Source organism: Oryza glaberrima, chromosome 1, assembly GCF_000147395.1.
Source record: "Oryza glaberrima chromosome 1, OglaRS2, whole genome shotgun sequence".
Lineage (NCBI taxonomy): Eukaryota > Viridiplantae > Streptophyta > Magnoliopsida > Poales > Poaceae > Oryza > Oryza glaberrima.
Window position 1 is genome coordinate 10,113,127 of NC_068326.1, and position 13,113 is coordinate 10,126,239.

Genomic DNA, 13,113 nt, shown 5'->3' on the forward strand with positions numbered 1-13,113 from the left:
CTCTCCTCTCTTTCTCAGCCCTCTCTCTCTCTCATGGCTCCAATGGTTGAGGAGCGGTGGCGACGGCAATGGAGGAGATCGCGACGACGGCGACGACGACCGAGTGGGCCTCTCCGCCTCCCTCGCGGATCCACCGTTGGCTAGCCTTGAGAGGGGTGGATCAGACGGTGGCGGTGCTAGGGGAGGCGGATCCGACAGTGGTGGGCAGGAGACGTGACAACGGTGCTGGGGAGGCGCGGCGGTGGAGGATCCGACTCCCCATCCCGGGCGGCGACGGCAATGAGGATGAGCGGTGGCAACAACGGGAGGGGCGAACCCGGGGCCCCCTCCCTCTCTTGTGCGAATCTCCCTGCCCCTACCACGACGAGGACAACGGCGACGATGTGGACGGCGGCAACAGCTTTGAGCAATGACGACGAGGACGAGGACGAGGACGGCAGCGACGGCTTCTAGGGTTATGGTTTCGTGAGTTTTGAACTTTTATTTTTTTCGAAACTTTATTTTTGCGTGAGGACAACATAAGCACCCGCACGCAAAAATAGTGATTTTCAGACACCTTCGGGCAGATGTGCCAAAGATCCGCACACAAAAATCTCTTTTGGTCGTCTAGAAAAATTGTTTCTGTACTAGTGAGAAACAGTGCATGAGTATAGTGACATGTTACGAATTTTTAGTTAGAAAAAGAAGTTGTTGAAAGCAAAACCATGTATATAACGGTGTCACGTAACCGTGTAAACCACATTATTGTAAAAAACAGTAACTAGCCCGCGGTATCCTATCGTGGGACAATATAGGTTACAGACATGTCCCCATGTGTTTCTGAATTGCTCTGGCTCTAAGTACTACTAGCTCGTACTCCCTCCGTCCTATAAAAAATCAACCTATTATCGAATGTGACACATCCTAATACTACAAATCTAAACATAGATCTGCTCATATTTATACTATTAGGATGTGTTATATCCGGTTCTAAATTTGTTTTTTATGGGACAATGGGATGGAGGGAGTAGGAACCAAGCCAACTCTCAGTGTAACAAGTGAGTTATTCGGCCACTTATTTGGCCCATCCTAGCAGGCACACTAGGCCATGCCTGCCCTCATGCTCTGGTTGAGCAACGTGCCTACACAACCAACGGAGTTAGACCTGTCCAGAGGGACGGGGGCATCTATAAAAATTTTAGTTTTTGGTGAAGTACGGCAGCTGCATTGGCTCTCTTGCCACACAATTATGTTACTGTTGCACTGTTCATGCGCTTCCTGGTCGTCCGATGCGCTAGGTCTTTTACCTGCTAATTCCCCATCGTTCTTTCCCGTCCTTGTAGAACCACGCCGCCGGTGGTTGCCATACGCCCGCACCATCATCTGCTCGCTAGAGGACAATAGGAAATCCATGTCGCCGCCGCCGTGGTCGCCGTCGATGTAAATCTCGGCTCGCCACCGTCTCCTCCGTCGCCGCCGATTCTAAAGCTCAGTTCGCCGCCGGCGCCACCACCACCGCTACCGCTGGCACTGTCGTTCTGAGGTTGGTTCACCATCACCGCTCGAGACTCCTCCCTCACTCATCAAAGCCTCTCAAAGGTTTTCGCTTCCACTTGAAGGTCTTCTTCCTGTTATCCCTTGGTCAACTAATCAGTGATTAATATATATGGCAGTTGCGTTGCCGCCTGCAGCTCGCTAGACGATTATACGATGAGCCACCAGGCCCCAAGCACCTCAAGCCCTGGCCGGAGCGTCTAATCGATAGAAAGTAATCGTCTGAATCTTGGATCCTCTTTGACTGTTGGCAGACTATTTACTCTACTATTCCCTTTTCTTGCTGCTTGCTGCCTGCTGCCGTGAAGGCCTGCTGCTACCAGCATTCATAGGCTGACATCAAGATCGTCTAGGTTGCCTGCTTCTCTTTTGCTTGGGCTAATGCTGGTGTTCACCAAGTTTGCATTTAGTAAACCATATTTTGTTTAGTGCTTGCATTTTCTACATGACATCAAGCAGAAATTTAGGCCTACTAAGCTCGAGGACTACATTAGGTAAAAGTTTGGAAGAGAATCGAATTATTACAGGTCAGAAATTGATATTTGGACTGCACCAAAGCTTATGAAATAGAAAATTATCTGTGCCTGTTGTTTTTCTGTATCTCATATAAAATGTAGCTCAAACCTTTTTTACGTGCTTTCACCATTGCTTTGACACTAGGAATAAGGTTTGAATTTGGGAATGTTTTTTTTTTGCTTCATTTAATGAGAAATCAGAAATTGATATTTGGACGGCACCTAAAGTTATGAGATAGAAAATTATTTGTGCTTATTGTTTTTCAGCATCTCATATGAAATGCAACTCAAACCTTTTTTATGTGCTTTCACCATTGCTCTAACATTAGGAATGAGGTTTGAATTTGGGAATGCTTTTTTGTTGCTTTATTTAATGAGGATTCAAATATTCCCACCTCCTAATTAGTGAATAAGAAAACTAAAGATATAATTTCCCATTCTACATTGACAATGCAAGAAACTCACCAATTGGAATGAACTTAGACGTCAATGACCTGATAGATTATTTTCTTAAACTATTTAGATCAGACTAACAATGAGAGTTTTACATAAGTGAACATGGTGTGGATATAGAACATCCAATGTAGTGTCAGAGGATCATTTCCATCCAATGATTATGTCCTCTTTTTTTCCACCCGAAATGTCCTACCAATAGATTGCACATGTAATTATTGTTCCTATTAGCTTCTATTACTCAGGTTTTGTGGGCTGCTCCTCTTCATGACTTCCCTTCCTTGCTATCTCTTCGGATATTCATATTTCGTTTACACCCATTTATAGGTCAGTCCAGGCAATGATGGCTGAGAGTATTGATAACAACCGGTTGGTTTCTGGGGAGTGCATAGACATAACATCATCTAAGCTTCCAGTCGAATCTATTCTCTACAGTCCAGGATGCAAGCGGAATTGGAATAACCTTTGTTGAGCTATTTAAATTAGACTATCAATAAAGGTATAAAATACAGATCATCCAATGTTGTCTCACGAGGATCATTGTCATCTACTGATTGCATATGCTAATATTGTAATGTATCCTGATTTATTTTAGCGGTTCTACCGATACGCTTTTATAATTGCTATCCTGCCTTTTAGCTTCTGCTCTCCATGTCTTTCCTTGATTCCTTCCTTGCAGACTGATGAATTATTCATGCTTTGACACATCCATCTACAAATCAGGTCATACATCAATGGCTGAGAATAGTAGCAAGAACCCGTTGGTTTTGGATGAGTGCATAGTCTCAGCATCATGTCCGAGTCCAGTCCAATCTATTCTTTGTGATCCAGGACGCAAGCGAAAGGTCCCTATGTTAGACCAGCAATCCAAAGGTCTGCTAACAATCAACATATCATAAATTCATTACCTTTTGTTTTTGATTCTATGGTGTTATTTTTCTGCCTCTACCAGAACCTGATCTTGCAATTTTGGTCTATATTAAAGGTGCCTTTTGTGCTGGACAATTTAGTCAGACAACACCCTTTGTTCCAAATGTATGCAGAGATAAATTTGTCTCAACATTTCACCTACCATCAAGGCGAGCAGTTAGGCGCAGGCTCATGTTTGGTTCTGATAATGCACCCAACACGACAAGTGATAGTTCTCCCGGTATTATCAATCTCATTTCTGGTGGCCCAACTCTTGCTGCCGATGAGACCTTTTGTGGTGAGCTTTGCATTAAATTGTGCCTTCTTTGATTATTTCACTAATTTCTCTCTGTATTTATGGGCTATATATATGTTCATATTGACCTCAATTCAATTAACATGCTCATCCCTTGCTCTGCGACTGTGACCATTATCGTTATGCTCACACACTCTAAGTTACTCCTAGATTTGCATACATATGTTATATTCTATTGGTCTCAGGTTTGCCACGGCCACAACCATGTGTTGCTGCCGAGTCGCGTAGAAAACGTAAGGCGGCCATGATTCACAAGAGAGGCGAAAGTAAGATACATTATTCTACATTGATAGGCTTTTATAGAAGCTTCTTTTTGTTGATTTTGTACAACTTTTGTTGGTGTTACAGAGTTATGTCCTGCTATTTACTCCCCTTCATCTCGATCTGTTCGGTGTCGCATAATCCCAAATGATAATGTTGTACGCCAACAATGCCATACACAGCTACAGCAGCAAAATCTGTCCTCGGCTTCTCAACAAGGTGCTGATAGTGGCTAATTGATTTCTTTTCCGTTTTCTGTGATCCACTCCAATGACATCAAATTGTTTCCTCAATTCTTGTGGGTATCTTTTTCTTGCTACCAGATCCTAGGCAACCATTTGCTGGTCGCCACCAATGTAAGTTTTATTATTTTGCCAATCTTTATATTGTCATATCCATCAATTTTTTTAGCACATCAGGAACATAGATGATATGTGTGTTTCCAATATGCCTAGGGGATATATCTCCTCATTTTGCCTCAAACTCACAGTTGGCTTTACTCAACAGCATTCGCCTACATACACCATGCTTTTCGACTCCGCGGTTCTGTCTTGATGTTTGCTCTATGATCACTCTGCTGCTTGCCAAAGAGGTTTCATCATAATGATAATTGCCACGGCTCAGCTGATTCATGCCAATGGCGCTTATGTATGGTGATGAGAACATACCATATTGTCCATTAAGCTGTCACATATTTTTATCCATCTTACTTTTTTATTTATGCATTTTTTTTCTCTCAGGCACTATTTTTTCACCTTTACATCTTGGAGGACCTAACCAGACATGCCAGTATTGTGGTGCTCTCTTTTGGTATGAGGAGCGTGTGCGTGGTCAAGGACGGGTAGCTTCGCCTGTGTACAACAAATGTTGTAGGGGAGGAAGTGTTCACTTAGCACCATACAAGCCACCTCCAGAACCATTGCTCAGTTTGTTGACTGGACAAAACCCTGCATTATCTGCCCACTTCTTTGATAATATTAGGCGTTACAACTCTATGTTTGCTATGAGATCTATGGGCGTGAACATCATAGGGTCTATTAATGATGGAGGAGGACCTTATGTTTTCAAGATTAGTGGGCAGCTATGTCATCGGATTGGATCTCTAATTCCAAGAGATGGCGCTAGACCATAATATTGTCAGCTATACATTTTTTATACTGAAAATGAGGTTCAGAATAGGATGGAAGTTCCATGCATTAGTGGTGGTTTTAAACCAAATGAAAATGTCATTTCGTCTCTTATGAGGATGTTTGATGATCACAACCCAATTGTGCAAGTGTTCCGGACTGCTCGGGATAGATTGTCTGACCAATCAGAAGACAGGTATTATGTCAAGCTATTTGTTGTGCCCAATCAACATGGTGGTGTGTATAGTGCCCCTGTTGCGTCTGAGGTTGTTGGGTTGGTGTTGGTTAATGATTTAGGAACCACTAATGAAGGCCGTGATTTAATAATACAAGACAAGGCTTCTCATCTACAAAGGATAAAAGAATCTCATTGCAAGTTTATGGCTATGCAATACCCTCTATTGTTCCCATATGGGGAAGATGTCTTCCACAAAGATCTCAGGTACCGTCAATGTCAACGATCAAGGGGTATTAAGAGGAAAAATGTCACCAAAGTTGATGACTTTAATACTCCTTTACGGTGCAAGAAATTGACTCAAGCCTATGTTGTTGATGGTTTTTGTTGCGTCGAGGATGGCCGCTTGAGCCATTACAGGGATGAGTCATTTCAGAAGAAATTTAGAGCTAGCCCATACAACTCTTTGGTTCAGGCTGTTAGCGCTAGCATTACAGAAGGATCTGCAGCAGGACAGAAAATTATTTTGCCAGCTTCATTTACTAGAAGTCCACGTTATTATTATCAAAACTACCAAGATTGTGTTGCACTCTGTTGTAGGTTTGGATGCCCACATCTTTTCATCACTTTGACATGCAACGCTTCATGGCCAGAAATAACACAAGCTTTAGCCCTCATTCCAAGGCAGCACTCCTCTGATCGACTAGATATTGTTGATCGTGTTTTCCAAATGAAGCTAAGAATATTTATGGATGATATAACAAAATACCAATTTTTCGGTCCTATATCTGGAGGTAATTTCCATCGCTCCTTAATTTTGTCCACAATTTCTCATCTAACATGCCGTTTTTTAAGATTTCTTTTATTTGGCCAATTTCGCCCTTCAATGATTCTTATTTGCTTCTCCTTTTTCATTTTTGTAGTTGTCTACACAATTGAGTTCCAAAAACGTGGATTACCCCATGTCCATATAATCGTATGGCTTGAAAAGGATGGGCCTCTTGATGTTGATTGGATTGATGCCTTCATATCTGCACAGCTACCGGACCCATCTGTTGATCGTATTGGTTATGAAGCTTCTCCAAGTTTATGGTACATGGTCCCTGTGGCAGTTCAAACAGATCGTCTCCTTGCATGAACGATGGAAAATGCAGTAAGTTTTATCCTAAAGAATTTATAGAGAAAACTATGGTGCTGCCCAGTGGGCGTGTTATATATGCTCGGCCAAATAACAACATTACCACAGAGAAAGGTTGGTGTAGATGTCAATAACAGCTATGTTGTAGCCCATAATGTTGATCTCTTGGTTAAGTATCAAGCACACATCAATGTTGAGATTGTTAATCGTGATGGAATGGAGAAGTACCTATTCAAGTACTCAACCAAAGGTCCTGACTATGCTAAGATTGAGATTCGGGATAATGTTGATCTCTTGGTTAAGTATCAAGCACACATCAATGTTGAGATTGTTAATCGTGATGGAATGGTCAAGTATCAAGTACCTATTCAAGTACTCAACCAAAGGTCCTGACTATGCTAAGGTTGGGATTTGGGATGGAGCCGATTTGGGATGGAGCCAATGAAATACAACAACATCTTGAATGTAGGTGTGTAACACCCTGTGAAGCTTCGTGGTGCCTACTACAATTTGACATCTACTACACTGATCCATTTGTGGAGCGCTTACCTGTGCATCTCCCACTTTCATCTGTGGAGCAGCCTACTCTTTTCTTTCCTAGGACATAGACTGCCCTCACAGACCAACACAACTTTTTTCTAACACAACTTTTTTCTGCACACTTTGTCCTCACTCGTGCGTACCCAGGAAGAATTTATCGGTCGGTCACCCATCCCAAAATTGCTCCAGGCCAAGCACACTTAACCTCAGAGTTCTTTCGAGATCGGCTTCCGGAAAAGAAGTTGCAACTTGTTGGTACAAGTATTCTATTAATCCTATTAATCCCTGAGCCGGGATGTCACAACCATCACCAAATTGACTGCATGGTTTGATGTTAATAGGATATACCCACATGCTTGCCAGCACACGTATGTGGAATTTCCTGAGTTTTGGACATGGCATGCTGATGGTAAATATTGGAAACAACGCTCTCAGAGCCATAAGGGTAAGGTTGGTCGCATTGCCAATGTTGGACCTAACCAGGGTGAGCGATTCTACTTGCGTATATTATTGCATGTTATCAAAGGTGCTCAATTTTTTTCTGATGTACGCACTGTTGGTGGCATCCAATACCCAACTTTTCAATCTGCATGCGAAGCAATGGGGTTACTTGGTGATGATCGTGAATGGTCTATCACTGATGCAGCACAGTGGGCGCTTCCATATCAACTTCGGCAGTTATTTGTCATGATGCTTCTGTTTTGTCAAGTATCAGACCCAGCCAAACTGTTTGACAATCATGTTCAGCTGATGGGTGAGGACTTTGCGTATCGTGTGTCCCAACATACACTTGGTATACATCAAACTATCCTTCAAGAGCATATCAGATCATCCACCCTGGCTGAATTGGATAGATTGCTAAGAGATGTAGGATACACCTTGGATCATTTTCAGTTACCGCAACTAAGCCGTATTGCTTTTCCACCATTGGGAAATAGGCTTATAATGGATAAACTTGCTTATGGAACAACTGAGGTGAATGAACAAGTCAATCAATTAAATCCTGATCAGATGCGTGTTTACAGTGCCATAGAATACTCGGTTTTGAATAATTCTGGTCAAACATTTTTTATTTATAGATATGGTGGAACAGGGAAGACATTTCTATGGAATACCCTGTTGGCCAACATTAGAAACAAAGGGAAAATAGTCTTGGCAGTGGCATCTTCTGGTATAGTAGCTTTGTTACTTCCAGGAGGTCGTACACCACATTCACGCTTTAGGATACCTCTAGACATCCAGGAGGATTCTATGTGTGCTATTAAGAAGAACACCCATCTTGCTGAATTGATTCAACAAACATCTCTCATTATATGGGATGAGGCATCTGTCAACCATAGGCATTTCTTTGAAGCATTTGATCGCACCCTTAGAGATATCATGTCATCGATCAATCATGATTTAGTGAACATGCAATTTGGTGGTATAACAGTTGTCTTGGGTAGAGACTTTAGGCAAACTCTACCAGTTATTCCTAATGCAAGGAAGCAACAGATCCTGAATGCCTCGATCACTCGCTCCCGCTTATGGAAAAATTGTGTGGTACTTGAATTAACTGAAAATATGAGGCTCAATTGTCCAACCTTTTCTCAGCAAGACAAATTTAGGGTTGAGCTGTTTGCAACATGGCTCCTATCTTTAGGTGATGGTGTTGTCCATGATAGTGCACCCACTGATCGACCAGACGCCACTTGGGTGGAGATTCCATCATATCTCTTACTACCGGCTAAAGAAAGGAACCTTGCAGGTTTGATTTCTTTTGTGTATGATTCAATACCGCATCTATCACAGCTACCAACCTACTTATGTGAACGTGCAATTTTGGCACCAACGAATGAGATTGCTGCTGCTATAAATGCACAAATTATTAGCCACACAACCACTGAAGAAATGTCATACTATAGCTTTGATACCATTGATGATGCCACACCAAACTACTGCAATGTGCAGTCCCTTTATCCTGCAGAATTCCTCAATACAGTACACATGAGTGGTTTGCCGGATCACCATTTACAGCTAAAGATTGGTGTCCCCATCATGCTTCTTAGGAATCTAGATCCATCAAAGGGCTTATGTAATGGAACCCACCTCATTGTAACACAGCTGACTCATCGTATAATTGAGGCCCAAATAATTACAGGAAAATGTAAAGGATCAAAGGCTTATATTCCAAGAATAGTCACTACTTCGACTGACTCAAAATGGCCTTTCATGATAAAGCACAGGCAGTTTCCAATCCGTATTTCATATGCCATGACGATCAACAAAAGCCAAGGGCAAACACTAAGTAAAGTTGGTGTGTATCTACCAAGCCCTGTTTTTTCACATGGGCAACCGTATGTTGCTTTCTCACGTGTAACATCACCTCAAGGTCTTCGAGTCCTCATTGAGAATAACATGCCTGGGTATGAATCTAAGACACATAATGTCGTGTATACTGAAATATTCACTGATATCGCGAATCAATGTGCTTAATTTTACCAGGTATTCTCATCACTATCTTCCTATGTTTATCTTGCATTGATTGGTCTAACAACTATATTTTTTAAACAAATGCATATTTCACTAATTCCAAACTGTAGTGCATGCTGCCCAAAATCATCAAATTCAGAGATATATGTTGTGTTATGCTTCTTCTGTGTGGTTGTATGTTCCTACTGTGCTGTGCACTTCTTCACCTAAAAGCAAAGGTAATTTCCATTTCAAGTTTATATTAGTTGATCTCCCCTTGGATATACATAGATTCATCCTTTCTGTACCCTTATGTCATATGGTCTCTAGCTCTGCATCGAATGGCAGGAAATATTGATGCATATATTTTTCCCCCTTCCTCTAAATTGCTTACTACTGTAAATGTAAATGAAAAAAAAAGTACATTCAGTTAAAAGGTTGTACCTCCACATACACACACATGAAAAAAAGGGTAGTTCTATTAACAGTTTTGATTCTCAAAGCACACTATAGTATGTGCTATTTACTCTCATTTCACTTTCAGTTCACTGAAGCATAATATGGATAATTATGTATGTATGCTGAGCTAGCGCAGTATAGTTTAGAACAACTTTTGTTGTTTTACTTTGCCAAGACTTGCAACTTTAATTTTATCATATTGCCTTTTTTTTCAAACACAACCGAACACATTCTTCTTTGATTATTTCGCAGTAATATCATACAATTCTACTTGATTCCCTTTTTTCACATGGTCATGCAGGTTGATCAGGTTATTTATCGGTGCCATCTATTTGTTGTTATCTTGGTAATCTACTATCGATGCAAAGTTGCAAATGACAACCAAACCCGGAGGCTGATCATTATCGTTTCCTTTCCTTCATTCAGTTACAATGCTAGAGACTTTTCCATGTTTGTTGCTGCGTGTACCTCTCTATGCAGCGCACTATGCAAGATCATTAAATTGTAAATGCTACCACCAGTATGCACACGCTTGGTCTATGATGGTGATGTTATTATGCCTATGATGTATTTTGTGATGTGTGTATTGAGATGTTGCAAATCCTATTCATCTGCCAATATTATTGACACGCCATATGCATCAGTAAACTAAGATGCTATTACCAATGTTCATGACTCCAGGCACATCTAATTTTGCTATATTTTACTCCTATACATTTGTAATGTTTAGGTTATCTACACAATTCTTATTTTACCAAAAAAAAGTTGTATTGTATTTGTTGATGTTTCTTCGTCATTTACGTTTTTATTGGGTCTGCGGCATTGCCGCGGGGGTACAATCTAGTATATATTATACACTAGATGAAGCAGTATTAGTTGTTCCTGCATTGCTCATCAATAGCAAAGGAGGCGAGGCCGGGGCGATATGGCCACCCACGGCCACGGTTATCCGCGGTACGCACACACGAATCCCTCTCGTACCTTCCCTACTACTTCCTGGCTGCATGTCCTATCCAATCTAGCAGCTACCACTAGCTACTTCCTCCAAGCCCTAGTGCGCATGGATCGATTGCCTGCTTGTGTGGATATTTGATTTCTCGCTTATACTCGCTTCCATCGATCACCTATTGCGGCGCCTGCCTTCCTTGCTTGCGGAATTGGCCGGTTTCGATTTTGCTTGATCGTTTGCAGATTTATGCTGCTTGTGTTGTTAATTAGTGTTCGTACGTTCGTTCGTTTCATCAATTTTATTTTAATTTGCTTCTTGTTTTCTCTCGTGTTGCTGCTGGTTCGGTTGTTTTAATGTGTTTTGCTCGATGATCTTGTTTGCTCGTGTTGCTATTAGTCAATATACTATTACATGACTATATATGGAATATATAATCCATCATCGATCGACCGATTGCTAGCTTGCCGCTTGCACAACTATTTAGTTGGTTGGTGTTTTATTTTGTGAATTAGCGTATTATATTCGTTCTTTCCATCGATAATGATCTGATCACTTGGATAGGTTCGTTTAATGTTTCGCTCGCTCTAATTTGATTTGCTTGCATTGCGCATTGTTGATCGAATCTGCGAGTGATGGAATCCACCTGGCCGTGTGCACGCTCTCAAATCGCAGTGTTTTTGTTAAATACAATTTAGTTAATTAGTAATTACTGTTATATGCTCGCTGCTATAGGCTATAGCTGACATCCTTAGTTAATTGTAGTTTAATTTAATTTGGGTGCTGGATATATATGTGTGCATCTAATTGCATGTAGAAATTTGATCAATCGTGCTGCTGTTTGATTGCTCCTGTTCATTCATGTGCTATATATATGCATGCTCCATCGAGCAATTGGCGATCAATTTGTTCCCTGTTTGGCTAGTTGCATCCGATCCTTGGTTCCTTACGGTGCTTGATCGGCGATCAATTTGTTCCCTGCTGTCTAATCCTTACAGTGCTTGCATTCTTATATTAAACAAATTAATTTGATTATTTTTGGATCATGTTTCATGCTTATGTTAGTATGCATTAGACTACAGACACAACTATAATTAAATTAAGATTGTGTTTGTTAGAGCAAGTTGGGAATTTCCCCCGCTGGCATGGAAAATAAGATAAATCATTAGCGTATGATTAATTAAGCATTTGTTAGAAAAAAAACTTTAAAAGTAGATTAATATAATTTTAAAGTAACTTTTCTACAGAAAATTTTTGTACAAAATGTATCATTTAACAATCTGTAAAGCGTGTGAAAAACGAGAAAGTAGAAGATGAAAAAAGTGACTTCCGAACATAGCATGGTTGCATAGAAGTTATATACCGGAGTACTCTCTCTTGTATAAATATATAATGAGATATATTTAAGTGTTACAAATTTATGTTACATTGAGATTTCATCAAGTATCATGATATCTCTATATAATCTCGGTTTATACCCTGGGTATCATGGCATCTACATGAAATTTGATTTTATATTTATGATTACTGAATGATACTACACTGATACTTGATGATATTATGGATATCATGTAGAGGTGTCATGGAGCATCATGAATGAATTGTATCACCCAATGTCAAGCATTATCATCAAGGTATCATAGAGATTCATGAAAAATCTCGCGGGCTCATATGAAAAGGTAGAAACTCACAACCAAAAATAGAAAATCAATAAGAAAAACAACTCTATTCTACCATGCGGATTATGCTACTACATACAAATTATGATGTTGTTACACAATCAATTTCAATGATACCAATCTGATACTTGAAGATTTCATGGTATATATCTTTGTGATAATCATTGATACGTATTACTCCATCCGTTCCAAAATATAAACATTTTTTAGTACAGTGTCAAGTCAAATATTTTTTACTTGGACTATTAATTGCAAAAGAAAAAGATCAATCATGTAAAATAATATTACTATATTTATCATTAAGCAAACTATCATAATATGCAAACTCTTTTTATTTAAAACATCTTATTTTTATAGATATTGTTGGTCGTAACATCTCGAATATTGTATCGAAGTCAAGAAATCCTTATATTTTTTGATGGGGGAGTATTATATAAGGGTATAGTTGAGTACCATGAATAAACCACAAGTATTATCGTATATCAAGCAATATCATCAAGATTATATAAATTGGCGGAAAATCTCGGTGAGTGTCGAATGAAATTTAAGAGAGAGAAACACACACACACAAATCTCAGCGTGTGGTACACGCATGCACTTATATTTACACG

At 40.2% G+C, this 13,113-nt stretch overlaps 1 protein-coding gene across 1 annotated transcript; it reads left to right on the top strand.

Annotated features, from left to right (window-relative positions):
* Window positions 1–3,235: 3,235 nt before the first annotated feature.
* LOC127768565 (uncharacterized) lies at window positions 3,236–9,442 on the top strand. Its single transcript, XM_052294208.1, has 9 exons — window positions 3,236–3,374; window positions 3,454–3,708; window positions 3,912–3,992; window positions 4,075–4,145; window positions 4,311–4,343; window positions 5,162–6,083; window positions 6,213–6,388; window positions 6,536–6,787; window positions 7,331–9,442. The coding sequence occupies exons 1-9, from the start codon at window positions 3,236–3,238 to the stop codon at window positions 9,440–9,442; spliced, it is 4,041 nt and encodes a 1,346-aa protein (XP_052150168.1).
* The last annotated feature ends 3,671 nt before the right edge of the window (window positions 9,443–13,113 follow it).